At 51.4% G+C, this 22,500-nt stretch overlaps 1 protein-coding gene across 1 annotated transcript in view; it reads right to left on the bottom strand.

Moving 5' to 3' along the window:
• Positions 1 to 18,841, bottom strand: part of IL3RA (interleukin 3 receptor subunit alpha) — a 38,680-nt gene extending 19,839 nt beyond the window's left edge. The window contains exons 1-6 of the mRNA XM_054545526.2: positions 18,762 to 18,841; positions 14,223 to 14,341; positions 11,037 to 11,151; positions 7,596 to 7,728; positions 7,324 to 7,508; positions 2,325 to 2,440 (exon numbers count right to left, since the gene is read on the bottom strand). Of these exons, the coding sequence (XP_054401501.1) occupies positions 2,325 to 2,440; positions 7,324 to 7,508; positions 7,596 to 7,728; positions 11,037 to 11,151; positions 14,223 to 14,341; positions 18,762 to 18,825 (732 nt within the window). The 5' untranslated portion in view covers positions 18,826 to 18,841. The remainder of the gene's footprint in view (positions 1 to 2,324; positions 2,441 to 7,323; positions 7,509 to 7,595; positions 7,729 to 11,036; positions 11,152 to 14,222; positions 14,342 to 18,761) is intronic.
• Between the last annotated feature and the right edge of the window lie 3,659 nt (positions 18,842 to 22,500).

The raw sequence follows: 22,500 nt of genomic DNA, 5'->3' as shown, positions 1-22,500 counted from the left end.
AAGCTCCGCCCTCCGGGTTCACGCCATTCTCCTGCCTCAGCCTCCCGAGTAGCTGGGACTACAGGCGCCCGCCACCACGCCCGGCTAATTTTTTGTATTTTTAGTAGAGACGGGGTTTCACTGTGTTAACCAGGATGGTCTCGATCTCCTGACCTTGTGATCCACCCGCCTCGGCCTCCCAAAGTGCTGGGATGACAGGCGTGAGCCACTGCGCCCGGCCGCCAGGATGGTCTTGATCTCTTGACCTCATGATCTGCCTGCCTCGGCCTCCCAAAGTGCTGGGATGACAGGCATGAGCCACCACACCCGGCCCAAAAGGTTTCTTATGGGCCACTGTGGCAAGACGTTGGTGGGAGGGGGCTTCGTGCGGCCTGTGGACAAACAAGACCCACTGTCCTCCCAGACTGCTTCCAGATGCACCCAGGGGTAGCCACAGACAGCCTATGCCAGGCCAGCGAACTGGGGGGGGGGTGCAACACCAGACTAGCTATGACTCTGCCTCTGGCTGCAGCTATGCCTGCTCCCTCAAATCAGTGAAAGAAAGAAAGAAGTCTGTGCTGTATTTCTTTTTTTTTTATCTTGAGAAACAGTCTCACTCTGTCGGTCAGGCTGGAGTGCAGTGGCGCGATCTCAGCTCACTGCAAGCTCCGCCTCCCGGGTTCATGCCATTCTCCTGCCTCAGTCTCCCGAGTAGCTGGGACTACAGGTGCCACCACCACGCCCGGCTAATTTTTTTTGTGTTTTTAGTAGAGACGGGGTTTCACCTTGTTAGCCAGGATGGTCTCGATCTCCCGAGCTCGTGATCCGCCCACATCGGCCTCCCAAAGTGCTGGGATTACAGGCATGAGCCACCAGGCCCAGCCATTTATTTTCTTAAAAAAAAAAAAACAAAAAAAAAAACCCAAACAGATTGGCTAAAAAATACTTGGTAATATAAAAGAAATTAATAGACCTAACATTTTTGAGCAGATTTAGACTTACAGAAGAAATAATTAGTATTTGAGCATAAATAATAAATATATGGCTGGGCACGGTGCCTCACGCCTGTAATCCCAGCACTTTGGGAGGCTAAGGCGGATGGATCACGAGGTCAGGAGTGATCCTGACCAGCCGGGCCAAGATGGTGAAACCCCGTCTCTACTAAAAATACAAAAAAATTAGCCAGGCATGGTGGCAGGTGCCTGTAGTCCCAGCTACTCAGGAGGCTGAAGCCGAGAATTGCTTGAACCCGAGAGGCGGAGGTTACAGTGAGCTGAGATCGTGCCACTGCACCCCAGCCTGGGCGACAGAGCAAGACTCCATCTCAAAAATATAAAATAAAATAAAATAATATAAAATAATATAATATAAAATAAAATATATAAAATAAAATAAATAAAATAAAATAATAAAATAAAAAATAAAATATAAAAACTAAATATAGCACATGGGCTGGGCCCAGAGGCTCACACCTGTCATCCCAGCACTTTGGGAGGCCGAGGCGGGTGGATCACCTGAGGTCAGGAGTTTGAGACCAGCCTGGCCAACATGGTGAAACCCTGTTCCTACTAAAAATACAAAAAATTAGCTGGGCATGCTGGTGGGTGCCCGTAATCCCAGCTACTCGGGAGGCTGAGGCGGGAGAATCACTTGAACCTGGGAGGCAGAGGTTGCAGTGAGCCAAGATTTAAGCCACTGCACTCCAGCCTGGGTTACAGAGCCAGAGTGGCTCAATAAATAAATAAATATTTATGTTCAACTAATCCAACGAACTGTGGATCAGAAATATTTGGGAAGCTTGCATTGAATCTGTAGATCACTACAAAAGAAAAAAGAAAGTTCAAGAAGAAATAAAAATAACCACATAACAATAGAAATAACAAAAATAAAAAACAACAGACCGCATACAGTCTCAAACTTTTTTTTTTTTTTTATGAGACGGAATCTCGCTCTGCCACCCAGGCTGGAGTGCAGTGGTGCGATCTCGGCTCACTGCAACCTCCACCTCCTGGATTCAAGTTATTCTCCTGCCTCAGCCTCCACAGTGGCTGGAACTACAAGATTGTGCCACCATGCCCAGCTAATTTTTTTTCATATTTTTAGTAGAGACGTGGTTTCACCGCGTTAGCCAGGATGGTCTCGATCTGTGGCCTCCCAAAGTGCTGGGATTACAGGCGTGAGACACCGCACCCGGCCTTTTTTTTTTTTTTTTTTTTTTTAAATGATCCGTGCCTTCTGTGGCGTTATCAGAGGAGATTTTTGCCCGTTCCAAGGCCCCAGAGTGTGACTTACCAAAAATAAGGGATGTTCACGGGGGTACGGGGGCGGGGGGTGTGAAAATTTACCTTTTGTATCTGAAGCTCATAGCGAAATTTGCGATTGAAATGACTTCTCATTTTCCAGTGCATGAAGGAATGTGTCTTATTACACTTTGCAGTCATGTTGGGTGGAGTTAATATCTCTAGCAATGAGAAAAACACTTAGGAGTACAAGAAATCAATTCTTTTTCTTTTTTTCTTTTTTTTTTTTTCTGGAGATACTTCAAATTACTTCTCCTATGCATTTGGAGGAGGGAGAGAAAAACACCAGAAAGGAAGAGGGAACAAAGAAACTCCACAGGCAGAGACACAGGACTGAGCTGTGCTGGGGGCACTGGGAGGAGTGAGCCTTGGCGTTGCACCCTCGGAGCCCCACTGTCCTGGGAGCAGCCTTCAGAACCACCCTTTTGCTCCCTGCAGTACCAGGAGCAGCCTTCAGAACCACCCTTTTGTTCACCAAAGTACCAGGAGCAGCCTTCAGAACCACCCTTTTGCTCCCTGCAGTACCAGGAGCAGCCTTCAGAACCACCCTTTTGCTCCCTGCAGTACCAGGAGCAGCCTTCAGAACCACCCTTTTGCTCCCTGAAGTACCAGGGCAGCCTTCAGAACCACCCTTTTGTTCACTGAAGTACCAGGGCAGCCTTCAGAACCACCCTTTTGCTCCCTGCAGTACCAGGAGCAGCCTTCAGAACCACCCTTTTGCTCCCTGCAGTACCAGGAGCAGCCTTCAGAACCACCCTTTTGTTCACTGAAGTACCAGGGGCAGCCTTCAGAACCACGCTTTTGCTCCCTGAAGTACCAGGAGCAGCCTTCAGAACCACCCTTTTGTTCACCGAAGTACCAGGGGCAGCCTTCAGAACCACGCTTTTGCTCCCTGAAGTACCAGGAGCAGCCTTCAGAACCACCCTTTTGTTCACCGAAGTACCAGGGGCAGCCTTCAGAACCACGCTTTTGTTCACCGAAGTACCAGGGCAGCCTTCAGAACCACCCTTTTGTTCACTGAAGTACCAGGAGCAGCCTTCAGAACCACCCTTTTGCTCCCTGAAGTACCAGGGCAGCCTTCAGAACCACCCTTTTCCTCCCTGAAGTACCAGGAGCAGCCTTCAGAACCACCCTTTTGTTCACCGAAGTACCAGGGGCAGCCTTCAGAACCACGCTTTTGTTCACCGAAGTACCAGGGCAGCCTTCAGAACCACCCTTTTGTTCACTGAAGTACCAGGAGCAGCCTTCAGAACCACCCTTTTGCTCCCTGAAGTACCAGGGCAGCCTTCAGAACCACCCTTTTCCTCCCTGAAGTACCAGGAGCAGCCTTCAGAACCACCCTTTTGTTCACCAAAGTACCAGGGGCAGCCTTCGGAACCACCCTTTTGCTCCCTGCAGTACCAGGAGCAGCCTTCAGATCCACCGTTTTGTTCACCAAAGTACCAGGGCAGCCTTCAGAACCACCCTTTTGTTCACCGAAGTATCAGGCATTCAGCTTTTCCGAGGACTGGCAGCTGTACGTGTTTGTCCCTGCCCCCTGCGTCTCTCGGCTCAGCCCCGCTGGGCAGCCTGCCCCACTCCCCACCCCTGCCCAGGGCGAACCCCTACTTCCCAAGCCCCTGTGCCCGCCTGCGGCGCACTGGAGCCTTGGAGGCCCTCTCTGCATCATTCAGGATGGGTCCCCGGAGTCTGGAGACTCCCACACTTTGACTTGTGTACATCCTCCTGGAGCTTCCACTTCCTGGCCCCTGCCTGGCTGCTCACCTCCCCCACCTCAGCCCCCCAGGACATGTCCCGCCTCTCCCAGTGGCCCAAGACATCCTCCTCTTCCCAGGAACCCCAGGAACTTCCACATCCTCAGGTGTGACCCGACTACCAGCCCAGCCCAGCCCTGTGTCTCCGGCTGTCTGTCTGGGTCTCCCCTGGGCCCCTGGAAGGAAGTCCAGCCCTGGCCCCCTCCTCCTTCTCCCCTTCCTCCTGCTCCTTCTTCCTTCTGCTCCTCCTCCTTTTTCCTCCCCCTCCTGCTCACCTTCCTCCATCCTCTCCCCTCCTCCTCCCTCCTCTCTTTCCTCCTCCCCCTCCACCCTCCTCCCCGTCCTTTTCCTCCCTCTCCTCCTCCTCCTCTTTCTCCTCCTCTCCTCCTGCTCCTTCTTCCTTCTGCTCCTCCTCCTTTTTCCTCCCCCTCCTGCTCACCTTCCTCCATCCTCTCCCCTCCTTCTCCCTCCTCTCTTTCCTCCTCCCCCTCCACCCTCCTCCCCCTCCACCCTCCTCCCCCTCCTTTTCCTCCGTCTCCTCCTCCTCCTCCTCTTTCTCCTCCTCTCCTCTTGCTCCTTCTTCCTTCTGCTCCTCCTCCTTTTTCCTCCCCCTCCTGCTCCCCTTCCTCCATTCTCTCCCCTCCTCCTCCCTCCTCCCTCCCTCTCCCTTCCTCCTCCCTCCTCCCCCCTCCTTCTCCCTCCTCCCTCCTCCTCTCTCCCCTCCTCCCCCTCCACCCTCCTCCCTGTCCTCCTCTTTCTCCTCCTCCTCCCCCCCTTCTCCCTCCCCACCTCATCACCCTTCGACCCCTCCTTCTCTTCCTCCCCCTCCTCCTCCTCTCCATTCTCCTCCCTGTCTCCTTCTCCCTCTTCCTCTTCTTTCTCCTCCACCCTCTCCTCTTCCTCCTTTCTTCCTCTTCTTTCTTCTCCTCCTCCTCCCCTCCCCATCTCCACCTCCTCCCCCTCCTCTTTCTCCATTTTCTCTTCCTCCTCTTCCTCCCCTCCCCATCTCCACCTCCTCCCCCTCCTCTTTCTGTTTTCTTCTCTTCCTCCCCTCCCCATCTCCACCTCCTCCCCCTCCTCTTTCTCCGTTTTCTCTTCCTCCTCCTCCTCCCCATCTCCACCTCCTCCTCTTCCTCTTTCTCCATTTTCTCTTCCTCCTCCTCCTCCCCTCCCCATCTCCACCTCCTCCCCGTCCTCTTTCTCCGTTTTCTCTTCCTCCTCCTCCTCCCCATCTCCACCTCCTCCTCTTCCTCTTTCTCCATTTTCTCTTCCTCCTCCTCCTCTCCTCCCCATCTCCACCTCCTCCCCCTCCTTTTTCTCCGTTTTCTTCTCTTCCTCCTCTTCCTTCCCTCCCCATCTCCACCTCCTCCCCCTCCTTTTCCTCTGTTTCTTCTTTTCCTCCTTCTCCTTCTCCTCCTCCTGCTCATGTTCTTCCTCTCCTCCCTTCTCTTCTCCTTGTCCTTCTCCTCCTCTTCCTCATTTCCCCCTCCTCTTCTGAAGCATCCGAGCACCCTGCCCGAGGGGTCAGGGCACGTCAGCTCTGGACATATTGACATTCTCACCACCTGGGAGGTTCCCCGGAGCTCGGGTATCATGAACTGAAAGTGTGTGTCCTTCTGTCCCAAATTCCTACGTTGAAGCTCTAACCCCTGGTTGGACGGTGTTAGAAGGTGGGGCCTTTCGCAGGTGACTGGGGTGGGCTGAAGTTATGAGGGTGGACCCCCATGATGGGGGGTCCCATGACCCATGATGGGACCCATGATGAGGGATTCCATGACTGATAATGGAACCCATGATGAGGGATCCTATGACTCATGGTGGAACCCATGATGGGTGGGTCCCATGACCCATGATGGAATCCATGATGGGGGTCCTATGACCTATGATGAAACCCATGATGGGGGATCCCATGACTCATGATGGAACCCATGATGGGGGGGTGTCCCATGACCCATGATGGAACCCATGATGGGGGGGGTCCCATGACCCATGATGGGACCTATGATGGGGGATCCTATGACCCATGATGGAACCAATGATGAGGGATCCCATGTGGAACCCATGATGGGGTCCCATGACTCATGATGGAACCCATGATAGGGGGTCCTATGACCCATGATGGGACTCTTGATAGGGGGTCCCATGACCCATGATGGAATCCATGATGGGGGGTCCCATGACTCATGGTGGAACCCATGATGGGGGGGGTCCCACGACCCATGATGGAACCCATGATAGGGGGTCCTATGACCCATGATGGGACTCATGATAGGGGGTCCCATGACCCATGATGGAACCCATGATAAGGGATCCCATGACTCACAATGGAACCCATGATGGGGGATCCCATGACTCACGATGGAACCCATGATGGGGAATCCCATGACTCATGGCGGAACCCATGATGGGGGGATCCCATGACCCATGGCGGAACCCATGATGCGGGGATCCCATGACCCATGATGGAACCCATGATGGGGGGTCCCATGACCCATGACGGAACCCATAATGGGGGATTCTATGACCCATGATGGGGGTTCCCATGACCCTTGATGGAATCCATGATGGGGGATCCCATGACTCATGGTGGAACCCATGATGGGGGGGTCCCATGACCCATGATGGAATCCATGATGGGGGGTCTCATGACCCATGATGGGACCTATGATGAGGGATCCCATGACTCATGATGGAACCCATGATGGGGGATCCCATGACTCATGGTGGAACCCATGATGGGGGGGGTCCCATGACCCATGATGGAACCCATGATGGGGGGTCCTATGACCCATGATGGGACCCATGATGGGGGGTCCTATGACCCATGATGGGACCCATGATAGGGGGTCCTATGACCCATGATGGAACCCACGATGGGGGTTCCCATGACCCATGATGGGACCCATGATGGGAGATCCTATGACCCATGATGAAACCCACAATGGGGGTTCCCATGACCCATGATGGGACCCATGATGAGGGATCCTATGACCCATGATGGGACCCATGATGGTGTTAGTGCCCTTCTAACAAGAGACCCCAGAACTTCATCTCTGTCTCTCTCTCCACCACATGAAGACACAGTGAGAAGATGACCCTCTCTCCAAGCCAGGAAGAGACCTCCCGAGGAGCCCAGCCAGCCAGCACCCTGACCTCCAACGTCCAGCCTCTGGAAATGTGAGAGGCCAACGTCTGTGTTGGGAGCCACGTGGTCCCGTGGGATCTGGCGTGACGCTAAAGCCGTGGTATCACAGTGCTGAGGGTGGGAGGGAGTGTCCTGGGCTACTCACCAATCTGTGAAAAGACGACAAACTTATCTGTGCAGGGGATACTGAAGGCTGCGCTCCTGCCCCTCACCAGGATGTGGGAACTTTGAGAACCGCTGGAGAGTCGAGAGATGTCATCGAAACGACACCCGATACGTGTTCCCCGAGCATCCGTTTTGTAGTGAAGACACTCGTACTGTTGACGCCTGCTGTGGTAAGCGGTAAGGTTGGGGTATGACCCCATGCCGATGGCACCCGCATCAGGGACAGCCCGGCCTGCCCAAGGGCACACCTACTTGGCAATGTTCAAGTACAGGTCGTACTGGACATCAGCGGGGGCCGCTGGGCCTACTGCCCAGCTGCAGCTCAAGAAATCCACATCGTGAATCCAGCAGGTCAGATTCTCCGCACCTGCCCGAGGCTTCCCACCTGGGTTCACAAACATGAAAGAAAACTTGAATCGGGGCTGGGTGCAGTGGCTCACGCCTGTCACCCCAGCATTTTGGGAGGCCAAGGCGGGTGGATCACCTGAGGTCAGGAGTTCGAAACCCCTGTCTCTACTAAAACCCCGTCAGGAGTTCGAAACCTCGTCTCTACTAAAAATACAAAAATTAGCCATGTGTGGTGGCACGCGCCTGTGATCCCAGCACTTTGGGAGGCCGAGGCGGGTGGATCACCTGAGGTCAGGAGTTCAAGACCAGGCTGGCCAACATGGTGAAACCCCGTCTCTGCTAAAAATACAAAAAATTAGCCGGGCGTGATGTCGGGCCCCTGTAATCCCAGCTACTAGGGAGACTGAGGCAGGAGAATTTATCGAGCCTGGGAGGCAGAGGTTGCATGGAGCCAAGATTGCGCCGCTGCACTCCAGCCTGAACAACAGAGTGAGACTTCGTCTCAAAAAAAACCAAAACAAAAAACAAAAAAAAAAACAAAGCCAGGTGTGGTGGTTCACGCCTGTAATCCCAGCACTTTGGGAGGCCAAGGCAGGTGGATCACCTGAAGTCAGGAGTTCGAGACCAGCCTGGCCAACATGGAGAAACCCCGTCTCTACTAAAAATATAAAAAATTAGCCAGGTGTGATGTCAGGCTGCTGTAATCCCAGCTACTAGGGAGGCTGAGGCAGGAGAATTTCTTGAACCCGGGAGGCAGAGGTTGCATGGAGCCGAGATCACACCACTGCACTCCAGCCTGGGCAACAGAGTGAGACTTCATCTCAAAAACAAAAAAACTCTAATTGCTTTTTAGAGTGCCTTTTGTATTTTGAGACCATAGTGGATACACAAGCCATTGTAAAAAATAATAATAATACAGAAAGATCCTGCATATTCTTTTATTTATTTATTCATTTATTCATTTTTACACAGAGTCTCGCTCCGTCGCCCAGGCTGGAGGGCAGTGGCGCAATCTCGGCTCACTGCAACCTCCGCCTCCCAGGTTCAAGCGATTCTCCTGCCTCAGCCTCCCAAGTATCTGGGACAACAGGCGCCCGCTACCACACCCAGCTAATTTTTGTATTTTTAATAGAGATGGGGTTTCACCATGTTGCCCAGACTGGTCTCGAACTCCTGACCTCAAGTGATCCACCCGCCTCAGCCTCCCAAACTGCTGGGATTACAGATGTTTTTCTTTCACTCAGTGTGTGTGTGTGTGTGTGTGTGTGTGTGTGTGTGTAAGACAGAGTTTCGCTCTTGTTGCCCAGGCTGGAGTGCAATGGCTCACCACAACCTGCACCTCCCAGGTTCAAGTGATTCTCCTGCCTCAGCCTCCAGAGTAGCTGGCATTACAAGCATGTACCACCACACCCGGCTAATTTTTGTGTTTTTAGTACAGATGGGGTTTTACCATGTTGGCCAGGCTGGTCTTGAACTCCTGACCTCAGGTGATCCACGGGCCTCGGTCTCCCAAATTGCTGGGATGACACAGGCGTAAGCCACCGTGCCTGGCCAATCAAGATTTTTTTCTTTCACGGTTTTTTGTTTGTTTGTTTGTTTTTTGTTTTTTGAGACAAGGTCTTGGTCGGTCGCCCAGGCTGGAGTGCAGTGGTGAGATCTCAGCTCACTGCTGCCTCGATCTCCTGGGCCCAAGTGATCCTCCAACCTCAGCCTGCTGAGTAGCTGAGATTACAGGCAAGTACCCTAGTTTCACTCTTGTTGGCCAGGCTGGAGTGCAGTGGCGCGATCTCGGCTCACTGCAACCTCCGCCTCCCGGGTTCAAGCGATTCTCCTGCCTCAGCCTCTTGAGTAGCTGGGATTACAGGCGCCCGCCACCACGCCCGGCTAATTTTTGTATTTTTAGTAGAGACGGGGTTTCACCATATTGGTCAGGCCGGTCTCGAACTCCCAACCAGGTGATCCACCTGCCTTGGCCTCCCAAAGTGCTGGGATTATAGGCATGAGCCACGGTGCCCAGCCTCCCCAAGGAGCACTTTTACAGCCAGACCCACCTCTCTCAGCTCTCGCTCCTGCTTATATCCCTGCAAACCAGGAGACTGTTTTCTGTTTGTAAAATTTTGCCATTTCAAGACAGTTGTATAAATGAAATCACTCTGTGTGTCACGCTCTGGAGTGGTCTTTTTTTTTCTAACACAGCATAACTCCCTGGAAATCCATTAAACTTAAAAATAATTAACTTGAGGCCGGGCACAGTGGCTCCCGCCTGTCATCCCAGCACTTTGGGAGGCTGAGGCGGGTGGATCACAAGGTCAGGAGTTCGAGACCAACATGGTGAAACCACATCTCTAGTAAAAATACACAAATTAGCTGGGCATGGTGGCGGGTGCCTGTAATCCCAGCTACTCGGGAGGCTGAGGCAGGAGAATTGCTTGAACCCGGGAGCCGGAGGTTGCGGTAAACCGAGATCATGCCACTGCACTCCAGCCTGGGGGACAGAGTGAGATTCTGTCTAAAAAAAAAAAAAAAGTGTTTAAAAAATTAGGTGGGCATATGGTGGCACATGGCTGTAGTCCAACCTACATAGGAGGCGGAGGCAGAAGGATTGTTTGAGCTCAGGAAGTCAAGCCTGCAGTAAGCTGTGATTGCACCACTGCACTCCAGCCTGGGCAACAGAGCAAGACCCTGTCTGGAAAGAAAGAAAAGAAAGACAAGAAAAGAAAAGAAAAGAGAGAAAGTGAGAAAGGAGAGAGAGAGAGGGAGGGAGGGAGGGAGGAAGAAAGGAAGAAAGGGAGAAAGAAAGGAAGGATGGAGGGAAGGAAAGAAAAGAAGAAGGGAAAGAAAGAAGGAAGGAGAGAAGGAGAGAAGGGAGTGAGGCAGGGAGGGAAGGAAAGAAAAGAAAAAAAGGAAGAAGGAAGGAAGGAGAGAGAAAGAAAGGGAGGAGGGAGGGTGGGAAGAAGGGAGGAAAAGAAGGAAAAGAGAAGGAGGGAAAGAAGGAAGCATTGAAGAAAAGAGAAGGAAAGAAGGGAGAGAGGGAAAGAGAAAGAAAGAAAGAGATGGAGGGGAGGAAAGAAAGAGAAAGGGAGGGAGGGAAAGACAAAGGAAGAAGAGAGAAAGAAAAAGAGAAACAAAGGTAGGGAAAGAGAAAGAAAGAGAAAGAAAAAAGAAAGAAAAGAGAGAGAAGAGAGAAAGAAAGAGAAAGAAAAAGAAAAAAAAGAAAGAAAAAGAGAAACAAAAAAGACACAGCAAAGGAGGGCGGGAAGTAGAGAGGGAGGGAGAGAGGGAAGGAGAGAGGGAGAGAGGGAGGGAATAGAGAGAGAATAAACAAACAATGAACATTGTTCTCACTGTTCTCAGGGAAGAGGATCCACGTGGAGAACGGTGGGTTGGCCACTCGGACGGTGTAGTTGGTCACTTCACATAAGGAAATTGCTCCGAACTGGCAATAGCTATTGTTCATTGCCTAAGAGAGACATAGGAATACGATGGCTGCTGAGACACCATGCTTAATTTGATGCTAATGATCAGATTTTTATTTGAGGCAGAGTCTCGCTCTTGTCGCCCAGGCTGGGGTACAGTGGCGCGATCTCGGCTCACTGTAGCCTCTCCCTCCTGGGTTCAAGCCATTCTCTCCTGCTTCAACCTCCCGAGTACCTGCGATTACAGGTGCCTGCCACCACATCCAGCTAATTTTTAAAGTATTTTTTTTGGGTAGAGACCAGGTTTCGCCACGTTGGTCAGGCTGGTCTCGAACTCCTCACATCAGGTGATCCGCCCGCCTCAGCCTCTCAAAGTGCTGGGATTACAGGCGTGAGCCGATGCGCCCAGCCAAGATTTTTTTCTTTTTTTCTTTTTTTTGAGACGGAGTCTCGCTCTGTCGCCCAGGCTGGAGCGCAGTGGCACGATCTCGGCTCACTGCAACCTCCACCTCCCAGGTTCACGCCATTCTCCTGCCTCAGCCTCCTGAGTAGCTGAGACTACATGCGCCCGCCACCACGCCCAGCTAATTTTTCTGTATTTTTAGTAGAGACGGGGTTTCAGCATGTTAGCCACGATGGTCTTGATCTCCTGACCTCGTGATCCACCCGCCTCGGCCCCCCAAAGTGCTGGAATTACAGGCGTGAGCCACCACACCCGGCCTACTTATGTATTCTTATAGCAATCCGCACGTTGGGTATGACAGCTTTTCTGTGCCTTTTGATATAAGTAAGGCAGTTTCTCCTTCATTCACCTTCTTTTTCAAAATTTTCTTAGTTTCAGCATTTGTGGTTCTAAAGTTGAGAGTCAGTTTGCCATGGTACGGGCTAAAATCGCTCTGGGATTCTAGACTATTTTATCTCTACTCTACAAAATCACATATCGAAGCCCTAAAGTTCAATGTGACTGTCTTTGGAGCTGGGGTCTTTAAAGAGGCGATTCAGGTCAAATTAGGTCACTAGGGAGAGTCCGGATCCAATAGGACTGGTGTCCTTATAAGAAGAGGAGATGAGGACACAGACACGCACAGAGGGACGACCCTGTGAGGACACAGGGAGAAGACGGCGTCTCCAAGCCCAGGAGAGAGGCCTCAGAAGGACCAGCGCTGCCCACTCCTTGATCTCTGACTTCCAGCCTCCAGGACTGTGGGAAAATCAATGTCTGTTGTTTCTAAGCCACCCAGTCTATGGTATTCTGTGATAGCAGCCTGAGATGGACTAAGACACCTCATAAGAAGAGATGAGGACACAGACACACACGGAGGGACGACCCTGTGAGGACACAGGGAGAAGACGGCGTCTCCAAGCCCAGGAGAGAGGCCTCAGAAGGAACCAGCCCTGCCCACACCTGGATCTCAGACCTCCAGCCTCCAGGACTGTGGGAGAATCAATGTCTGTGGTTTAGGCCTCCTGGGCTGTGGGACTTTCTAATGGTGGCCCCAGCAGACGCATAAAGGGCTGTGATTTGAATTGTATTGAATGAACATAACACTTGGAGGGGACCAAATAGGTTCTCACGGAAACATGCTCCTTTCCCATAAGACACTGACTTGTAAATAGCTCACATTCTCACCTGGGCCACCCCATGAGGTCTGGCGCTGTTCTCAAACCCTGAGAATGCAGGAGATGACAAGATAGGGGATTTGGAAGGATTTCGTGATGAGGACCTTGTTTCCTGAGCACACACTTTTGTTTTTGTTTTTGGTTTTTTTGGTTTTTGTTTTTTTTTTGGAAACGTATTTTTGCTCGTTACCCAGGCTAGAGAGCAATGGCACAATCTCGGCTCAATGCAACCTCCGCCTCCCAGTTTCAAGCAATTCTCCTGCCTCAGCCTCCTGAATAGCTGGGATTACAGGCGTGCGCCACCACGTCCGGCTAATTTTTATTTTTTTGAGATGCACTCTTTTTTTTTTTGGTCTTTTTTTTTTTTTTTTTCCTTTTTCTGGAGAACTGGGTCTCGCTATATCGCCCAGGCAGGTCTCGAACTCCTGGGTTCAAGCTTTCCTCCCGACTCTTGCCTCTCTGAGAGCTGGGATTACAGGTGTGAGCCACAGCGCCCGGCTGAGATGCACCCTTGCTCTTATCACCCAGGCTGGAGTGCAGTGGCACGATCTTGGCTCAATGCAACCTCTGCCTCCCAGATTCAAGCGATTCTCCTGCCTCAGCCTCCAGAGTAGCTGGGATTACAGGCGCCCGCCACCACGCCCGGCTAATTTTTATATTTTTAGTAGAGACGGGGTTTCACCGTGTTGCCCAGACTGGTCTCGAACTCCTGGCCCCAGGTGATCCATCTGCCTCAGCCTCTCAAAGTGCTGGGATTACGGGTGTGAGCCACTGTGCCCGGCTAATTTTCGTATTTTTAGTAGAGACGGGGTTTCACCACGTTGGCCAGGCTGGTCTCGAACTCCTGACCACGTGATCCACCCGCCTCAGCCTCCCAAAGTGCTGGGATTACAGGCGTGAACCACCGTGCCCAGCGTGGGGTTTGGTTTCCCACTATTCATAGCTTAGCCTCATTTCACTTTCATATCCACCTTGTCCAGTGCGTGCCATCTTAGATATCCCGCGGATGGGGAACCAGACCCTCCAAAGTCACTTCAAATCCCACAGCTGACTTCGGGGCAGAAACCAGGTAGTCATGACACCAGCGATGGAAGCACTATTGGTTCTGAGATTCCTGCAGAAGACGGAAACGTCTTGTTTGTCAACAATAGAGAGTCTAGGCTGGGCGCGGTGGCTCACGCCTGTAATCCCAGCACTTTGGGAGGCCGAGGCGGGCGGATCACGAGGTCAGGAGATCGAGACCATCCTGGCTAACACGGTGAAACCCCGTCTCTACTAAAAATACAAAAAATTAGCCGGGCGTCGTGGCGGACACCTGTAGTCCCAGCTACTCGGGAGGCTGAGGCAGGAGAATGGTGTGAACCCGGAAGGCGGAGCTTGCAGTGAGCCCAGATCGTGCCACCGCACTCCAGCCTGGGTGACAGAGCGAGACTCCGTCTCAAAAAATAATAAATAAATAAAATAAAAATAAAAAACAATAGAGAGTATGATTTACCTGCATCGAATAGTCGGCGTCTTTGACACACTCAATATCGGTCACATTTCTGTTAAGGTCCCAGGCCAACTGCTGAGCCTTTGCTTTCATCCTTAGGTTCGTGATTGGTGGGTTTGGATCTGAAATGGTGACAGGTTGGAGTTAGAAGAGATACAGAAGAATCTTAAAACAGCACTGTAAGGGGTATGGTTTTTGTTGCCCGTGGAGTTAGCCAATACCTTTGGGAGGTAGAGTTCTTTTATTTTATTTTTTTTAATTTTTTATTTTTTTGAGATGGAGTCTTGCTCTGTTGCCCAGGCTGGAGTGCAGTGGTGCAATCTCGGCTCACTGCAACCTCCACCTCCCGGGTTCAAGTGATTCTCCTGTCTCAGCCTCCCGAGTAGCTGGGATTACAGGAGCCCGTCACCACGCCTGGCTAATTTCTGTATTTTTAGTAGAGATGGGGTTTCACCATGTTGGCCAGGATGGTCTCGATCTCCTGACCTCGTGATCCGTCTGCCTCAGCCTCCCAAAGTGCTGGGATTACAAGCATGAGTCACCACGCCCAGCTGATACGCAACAATCTTAAAACAGCATTGTAATGGGTATTTTTGTTTGTTTGTTTGTTTTGAGATGGAGTCTCACTCTGTCGCCCAGGCTGGAGTGCAGTGGCACGATCTCGGCTCACTACAACCTCCGCCTCCCAGGTTCAAGCAATTATCCTGTGTCAGCCTCCCGAGTACCTGGGATGACAGGTGCCCGCCACCACACTCAGCTAATCTTTGTATTTTTACTAGAGATGGGGTTTCACCATGTTGGCCAGGCTGGTCTCGAACTCCTGACCTCACATGATCTGCCTGCCTCGGCCTCCCAAAGTGCTGGGATGACAGGTGTGAGCTACTGAGCCTGGCTGGGAAGTGGAGTTCTATGTAGACAGGAGACTTCTGTGAGCTGGTAGAAGTCACAAAGCGAACGGGAGTGGTGGCTGATGCCTGTAATCCGAGCACTTTGGGAGGCCAAGGCGGGCGGATCACGAGGTCAAGCAATCGAGACCATCCTGGCTAACACAGTGAAACCCCATCTCTACTAAAAATACAAAAATTAGCCGGGCGTGGTGGCAGGCGCCTGTAGTCCCAGCTACTCGGGAGGCTGAGGCAGGAGAATCACCTGAACCCAGTTGGGGAGGTTGCAGTGAGCCAAGGTTGCACCACTGCACTCCAGCCTGTGCAACAGAGTGAGACTCTGTCTCAAAAAAACACAAAAAGGCATAAGTCAATAATGCCATATTGATCTAATCAGCCTTCCCTATAAGGGTGATTTTATGACATTCCCAAAGGTGTGGGATGTGGGGAGAGAGGGGAAACTCAACCAAACAGACCAATTATGCTGTTCTTGTGGTGTAAAGTATACCTTTTATAACCAGGTGTGTCATACGTGTTATTTTCAAGAACCGAGAAGAAATTGTGGTTTAGGAATGTCACACAAAGGCCGGGTGCGGTGGCTCATGCCTGTAATCCCAGCACTTTGGGAGGCCGACGGGGACAGATCACTTAAAAGTCAGGAGTTCGAGACCAGCCTGGCCAACATGGACAAACCCCATCTCTGCAAAAATACAAAACTCAACCAGGCGTGGTGGCGGGCACCTGTAATCCCAGCTACTCGGGAGGCTGAGGCAGAAGAATCACTTAAACCCTGGATGTAGACGTTGTAGTGAGCTGAGATCACGCCACTGCACTCCTGCCTGGGTGTCAGAGCAAGACTCTGTCTCAAATTAAAAAAAAAAAAAAGAAATTTCACACAAAGTCTCCTATATAGACTGTGATTTTTGAAATGGCAGGTTGCAAATTGCAAAAGAATGTATTTTTCTTTTCTTTTTTTTGAGACGGAGTTTCGCTCCTGTTGCCCAGGCTGGAGTGCAATGGTGCAATCTTGGCTCACTGCAATCTCCGCCTCCCAGGTTCAAGCAATTCTCCTGCCTCAGCCTCCTGAGTAGCTGGGATTATAGGCATGCGCCACCACACACAGCTACTTTTGTATTTTTAGTAGAGACGGGGTTTCGCCCTGTTGGTCAGGCTGGTCTCAAACTCCTGACCTCAGGTGATCCACCCACCTCAACCTCCCAAAGTGCTGGGGTTACAGGCGTGAGCCACCGTGCCAGGCCAAGCATGTATTTTTCAGTATGAGGCATGATTATTATACTGTGGGATCCATTTTCTTACCTAGCTCCCAAACTGAGCAATTCTGGTATTGATGGAAAATCAGAGTACGTACATTCCAATACACATTGTCAGAGTAGAAGAAGGTCTCTTTAGGCCGGGAACGGTGGCTCACACCTGTAATCCCAGAACTTTGGGAGGCCGAGGCAGGCAGATCACGAGGTCAGGAGTTTGAGACCAGCCTGGCCAATGTGGTGAAACCCCATCTCTACTAAAAATACAAAAATTAGCCGGGCGTGGTGGCGCGGGTCTGTAATCCCAGCTAATCAGGAGGCTGAGGCAGGAGAATGGCATGAACCCGGGAGGTGGAGGTTGCAGTGAGCCGAGATCGTGCCATTGCACTCCAGCCTGGGCGACAAGAGCAAGACTCCATCTCCAAAAAAAAAAAAAAGAAAGAAAGAAAAAGAAAAAGAAGGTCTCTCTTAGCCATCACAGGGCTCAAGATATTTCATAAATGACCTGTACAAAGATGTTAAAGGCAATATTCTTTTTTTTTTTTTTTTTTTGAGATGGAGTCTCACTCTGTCACCCGGGCTGGAGTGCAGTGGCGCAGTCTCGGCTCACGGCAACCTCTGCCACCCGGGTTCAAGCGATTCTCCTGCCTCACCCTCCTGAGTACCTAAGATTACAGGTGCCTGCCACCATGTCTGGCTAATTTTTTGTATTTTTAGTAGAGATGGGGTTTCGCCATTATGGCCAAACTTGTTTTGAACTCCTGACCTCAAGTGATCCACCCGCCTCAGCCTCCCAAAGTGCTGGGATGACAGACGTGAGCCGTCACCCCCGGCCAGTAAAAGGCAATATTCTATCACATTTTGCTGGTCACCCAAAGCTAGAAACATACATCAGCTATTTCTCAGGGGTTTATCTCTGATCAGCCACTTAGAAAACTTGAGGAAATGACTTTATAAACTGTAAGGATCTTGAGTGGTTATCAAGGTCAACAACCTTGGTTTGATAAGCAGGAGCAAAGCATAAGAATATCTAGACTTCTGGCATTATTTTCTCCTAACTTAGAAGGATAATTTATCCCTTAAACTCTCTGGGAAAAAAATTCTTATAAGAAATTCATTCATTCATTCATTCATTCATTCATTCATCCATTCATTTTGAGATGGAGTCTCGCTCTGTCACCCAGGCTGGAGTGCAATGGTGCGATCTCAGCTCACTGCAACCTCCGCCTCCTGGGTTGAAGTGACTCTCCTGCCTCAGCCTCCCAAGTAGCTGGGATTACAGGCACCCACCACCATGCCCAGCTGATTTTTGTATTTTTAGTAGAGATGGGGTTTCACCGTGTTGGCCAGGCTGGTCTCGAACTCCTGACCTTGTGATCATCTGCCTGCCTTCGCCTCCCAAAGGGTTGGGATGACACAGTTGGGCACAGTGGCTCACACCTGTAATCCCAGCACTTTGGGAGGCCGAGGAAGGCAGATCACCTGAGGTCAGGAGTTCGAGACCAGCCTGGTTAACATGGTGAAACCCCATCTCTACTAAAAACAGAAAAATTAGCTGGGCGTGGTGGCAGACACCTGTAATCCCAGGTGCTTGGGAGGCTGAGACAGAATCAGTTGAACCCAGGAGGTGAGCCATGGTCAGGCTATTACACTCCAGCCTGGGCAACAAGAATGAAACTCTGTGTCAAAAAAAATAAAAATAAAAAAGAAGTTAAAGAATGAAAAGCAAATTAAAGTTAAAAGAAATTCAAGGTAAAGTGAAACCCTGCAGTAATAGACAGTAAAAACCAATGAAAAAAAGGCTGGGCGCTCTGGCTCACGCCTGAAATCCCAGAACTTTGGGAGGCCAAGGCAGACGGATCACTTGTGGTCAGGAGTTCGAGACCAGCCTGACCGACATAGTGAAATCCCGTCTCTATCAAAAATACAGAAATTAGCCAGGCATGGTGGCGCGCAACTGTAATCTCAGCTACTTGGGAGGCTGAGGCAGGAGAATCGCTTGAATCCGGGAGGCAGAAGTTGCAGTGAGCCGAGATCACACTATTGCACTCCAGCCTGGGCAAGAGAGTAAGACCCTGTCTCCAAAATAAAAAATAAAAAAAAAGAAAAAGAAAATGAAAAGGTAAGATAAACAATGACGCAAACTGAAAATTGTTACTGGTGCTGTTGATTGCAGCGGCTGAGTTTCATCAAAACACCTCACATGGCGTCTGTGTCACGATCAGGTCCCTGCCCGTGAGGCCGTACTACCGTTTTGCAAGATGCTGCATTACAGGGAACTTGGTGACGGGTACAGGGATGTCCCTGAGTCATCGGCACGCTGACGTTGTGTGTCTGTCCCGCCTCCCCGCCACCCAGATGGCACGTGGATTTTTTTCTCCAGCTCTTACCCTCCTTCGTTTGCAGGAGACAGAGCATGGCGCTCAGGAGCAGCGTGAGCCAAAGGAGGAGCATTGGGAACGCAGCTCTGGAACGCAGGACAGAGGTGCCTGCTGGAGGAGAGACGAGAGTCAGGCAGCGGGGACTGGCTGTGAAACTGGGTTGCAGGTAATGAAGGATGCTTGCCCCTTCCGGAGCCTGGTGCTCACAGCAGAAGGAGCTGCTTCTGGAGGGAAAGCGGTGGTGAGTGTGCATATGTGTGTGTGCAAATGCGCCTTTGCACACGTCATGCACGTCGGAGTGTGCCTGTACACGTGTGCATTGTGTGCACGAATATCCATGTGTGTATACATGTGTCTATGTGTGTGTGTGCTTGCACATGTGTGTACATTTTTGTGCCCGTATCTGTGTGCACACATATGTGTTTGTGGGTTTTCTTGTGTGTGTGACGGAGTCTCGCCCTTGTTGTCCAGACTGGAGTGCAGTGGCACGATCTCGGCTCATTGCAACCTCTGCCTCCTGGGTTCAAGCGGCTCTCCTGCCTCAGCCTCCTGAGTAGCTGGGATTACAGGCACACACCACCATGCCCGGCTAATTTTTGTATTATTTATTTATTTATTTTGAGACAGAGTTTTGCTCTTGTTGCCCAGGCTGGAGTGCAATGGCGCGATCTTGGCTCACCGCAATCTCTGCCTCCCGGGTTCAAGCGATTCTTCTGGCTCAGCCTCCCAAGTAGCTGGGATTACAGGCATGCGCCACCACGCCCAGCTAATTTTGTATTTTTAGTAGAGACGGGGGGCTTCTCCATGTTGGCCAGGCTGGTCTCGAACTCCTGACCTCAGGTGATCCACCCACCTCAGCCTCCCAAAGTCCTGGGATTACAGGCGTCAGCCACCGTGCCCAGCCTACTTTTTTTGTATTTTTTAGTAGAGATTTCACCATGTTGGCCAGGCTGGTCTCAGACTCCTGCCTCAGGTGATCCGCCCGCCTTTTCCTCGCAAAGTGCTGAGATTACGGGTGTGAGCCACCATGCCCGGCTGTGTTTGTGTGTTTTCACGCATGCAGATACACACAGTGTTTGTGTGTTTGAATGCATATGTATCTGTGCGTTGCATTCCATGTGTACACACATGCATACACAAATATACATGCATGAGAGTCTGCATGTGTGCGTGCGTGTATGTGCCTAGAAGTGCATATTTGTTTATGTGCACGTATGCGTGACTGTACGTGGACACATGTGTGTGCCTGAGTGTGTATGTGTGCACGCATGCGTGACTGTACGTGGACACGTGTGTGTGCCTGAGTGTGTATGTGTGCACGCATGCGTGACTGTACGTGGACACGTGTGTGTGCCTGAGTGTGTATGTGTGCACGCATGCGTGACTGTACGTGGACACGTGTGTGTGCCTGAGTGTGTATGTGTGCACTGATGCGTGAATCTACATGGACACGTGTGTGTGCCTGAGTGTGTATGTGTGCACGCATGCGTGAATCTACGTGGACATGTGTGTGTGCCTGTGTGTATGTGTGCAAGCATGCGTGAATGTACGTGGACACGTGTGTGCATGAGTGTGTATGTGTGCACGCATGTGTGAATGTACGTGGACACGTGTGTGCATGAGTGTGTATGTGTGCACGTATGCGTGAATGTATGTGTACAAATGTGTTTGCATGAGTGTGTACGTGTGCATGTATGTGCATTGTGTGTGTATGCATCTGTGTGTGTGTCAGCCTTTCCCTTTGAAAGAAGCCCTGCCGTCTGGGCACGGTGGCTCACGCCTGTCATCCCAGCACTTTGGGAAGCGGAGGTGAGCAGATTGCCCGAGGTCAGGAGTTCAAGACCAGCCTGGCCAACATGGTGAAATCCCATCTCTACTAAAAACACAAAAATTAGCCGGGCGTGGTGGCGGGCGCCTATAATCCCAGCTACTTGGGAGGCTGAGGCAGGACAATCTGTTGAACCTGGGAGGCGGAGCTTGCAGTGAGCCGAGATCGCGCCACTGCACTCCAGCCTGCACGACAGAGCGAGACTCTGTCTCAAAAAAAAAAAAAAAAAAGAGCTCCTGCCCTGGGGATTTAGCCCGTTCCTGGCTCGAGCTGTATCCACAAACCAGGAAAACACATCCTCTGCGGCACACCAGGAAGCTCAGATAACAAAGCAGTGGAAGGAAGTTTAATTACAATTATGAAATCAACACACAGAAATTCCTAAGTGGCTGCAGTTACCGTAACAAGGGGGTGCAGGACCTCAGCCTCCTGGGCTGGAACTTTCTGCCGCATCCCACACAGGCTGGTTCTTCTACACTGTGCTCTGGGGAGGCAGCTGTCTTCTTTTTTTTTTTTTTTTTTTTTTGTGATGGAGTCTCACTCTGTCACCCAGGCTGGAGTGCAGTGGCACGATCTCGGTTCACTGCAACCTCCACCTCCCACGTTCAAGCGATTCTCCTGCCTCAGCCTCCCCAGTAGCTGGGATTAGAGGCACCTGCCACCCCACCCAGCTAAGTTTTGTATTTTTAGTAGAGATAGTGTTTCACCATGTTGGTCAGGCTGGTCTCGAACTCCTGACCTCATGATCCACCCGCCTCGGCCTCCCAAAGTGCTGGGATTACAGGCGTGAGACACCGCCCCGGGCCGGAGTGGTAGCTTTCTTTGCCAGCTGGGGCAGGCGGCTGTGGAGTCTCCTAAGGGCCCTACTCATTTTTCTCTTTTATTTATTTATTTTTTGAGACGGAGTCTCGCTCTGTCGCCCAGACTGGAGTGCAGTGGTGTGATCTTGGCTCACTGAAACCTCTGCCTCTTGGGTTCACGCCATTCTCCTGCCTCAGCCTCCCGAGTAGCTGGGACTACAAGCACCCACCACCACGCCCGGCTAATTTTTTGTATTTTTTGTAGAGACAGGGTTTCACCATGTTAGCCAGGATGGTCTCGATCTCCTGACCTCGTGATCCGCCCCCCTTGGCCTCCCAAAGTGCTGGGATTACAGGCGTGAGCCACCGTGCCCAGCCGGGCCCCACTCATGTTTCTGAAACACCCTTAACACCTCTGTTAGCAGCAGTGAAAAGAATCCAGACTCTTCCTTCTAGGTAATGGCACCTCGGGGACCATCTTGGGGCTGCCATGCAAAGAGATTTTCCTCTTCCACCCTGCCATGGGGTGCCTGAGAGCCTCATGTGCCTCGGGGACCACCCCTTCCCCAGGGGGAAAAAATCTCCCAGGGCCCATCAGGAGGTCTCACCTGGAGGATCCCAGGCTGGGAATCAAGTCTTAAAATCTCCCTACTGGTCGGTTCAGGGCTGTTTCCAGGCTCTGTCATTCAAGGGTCTCTGCTGGAGGTGCTCAAAGTCTCCTGACTCATTGCCAAGAGCCTTGGGGCTTCCGGGAAATTAAGCATCTCCACAATGCCAGCGTCAAGGATCCCACAAGCAGCAACTTTTTACACAAATGGAATGTGATACACCAGGAGTGAAAGGTGCGGTGGCTCACGCCTGTAATCCCAGCACTTTTGGGGGCTGAGGTCAGAGGATCACCTGAGGCCAGGAGCCAGGAGTTCGAGACTATCCTGGCCAACATGGTGAAACCCCGTCTCTACTAAAAATACACAAATTAGCTGAGTGTGGCGGTGCACACCTGTAGTCCCAGCTAGTTGGGAGGCTGAGGCAGGAGAATCGCTTGAACCCAGGAGATGGAGGTTGCAGTGAGCCGAGATTGCACCACTGCACTCCAGCCTGCGGACTCTGTCTCAAAATT

The sequence above is a fragment of the Pongo abelii genome, chromosome Y (genome assembly GCF_028885655.2).
Source record: "Pongo abelii isolate AG06213 chromosome Y, NHGRI_mPonAbe1-v2.0_pri, whole genome shotgun sequence".
In the NCBI taxonomy this organism is placed as follows: Eukaryota; Metazoa; Chordata; class Mammalia; order Primates; family Hominidae; genus Pongo; species Pongo abelii.
Note: the sequence above shows the minus strand (reverse complement) of the source record. Positions and strands in the feature narration are given on the sequence as shown.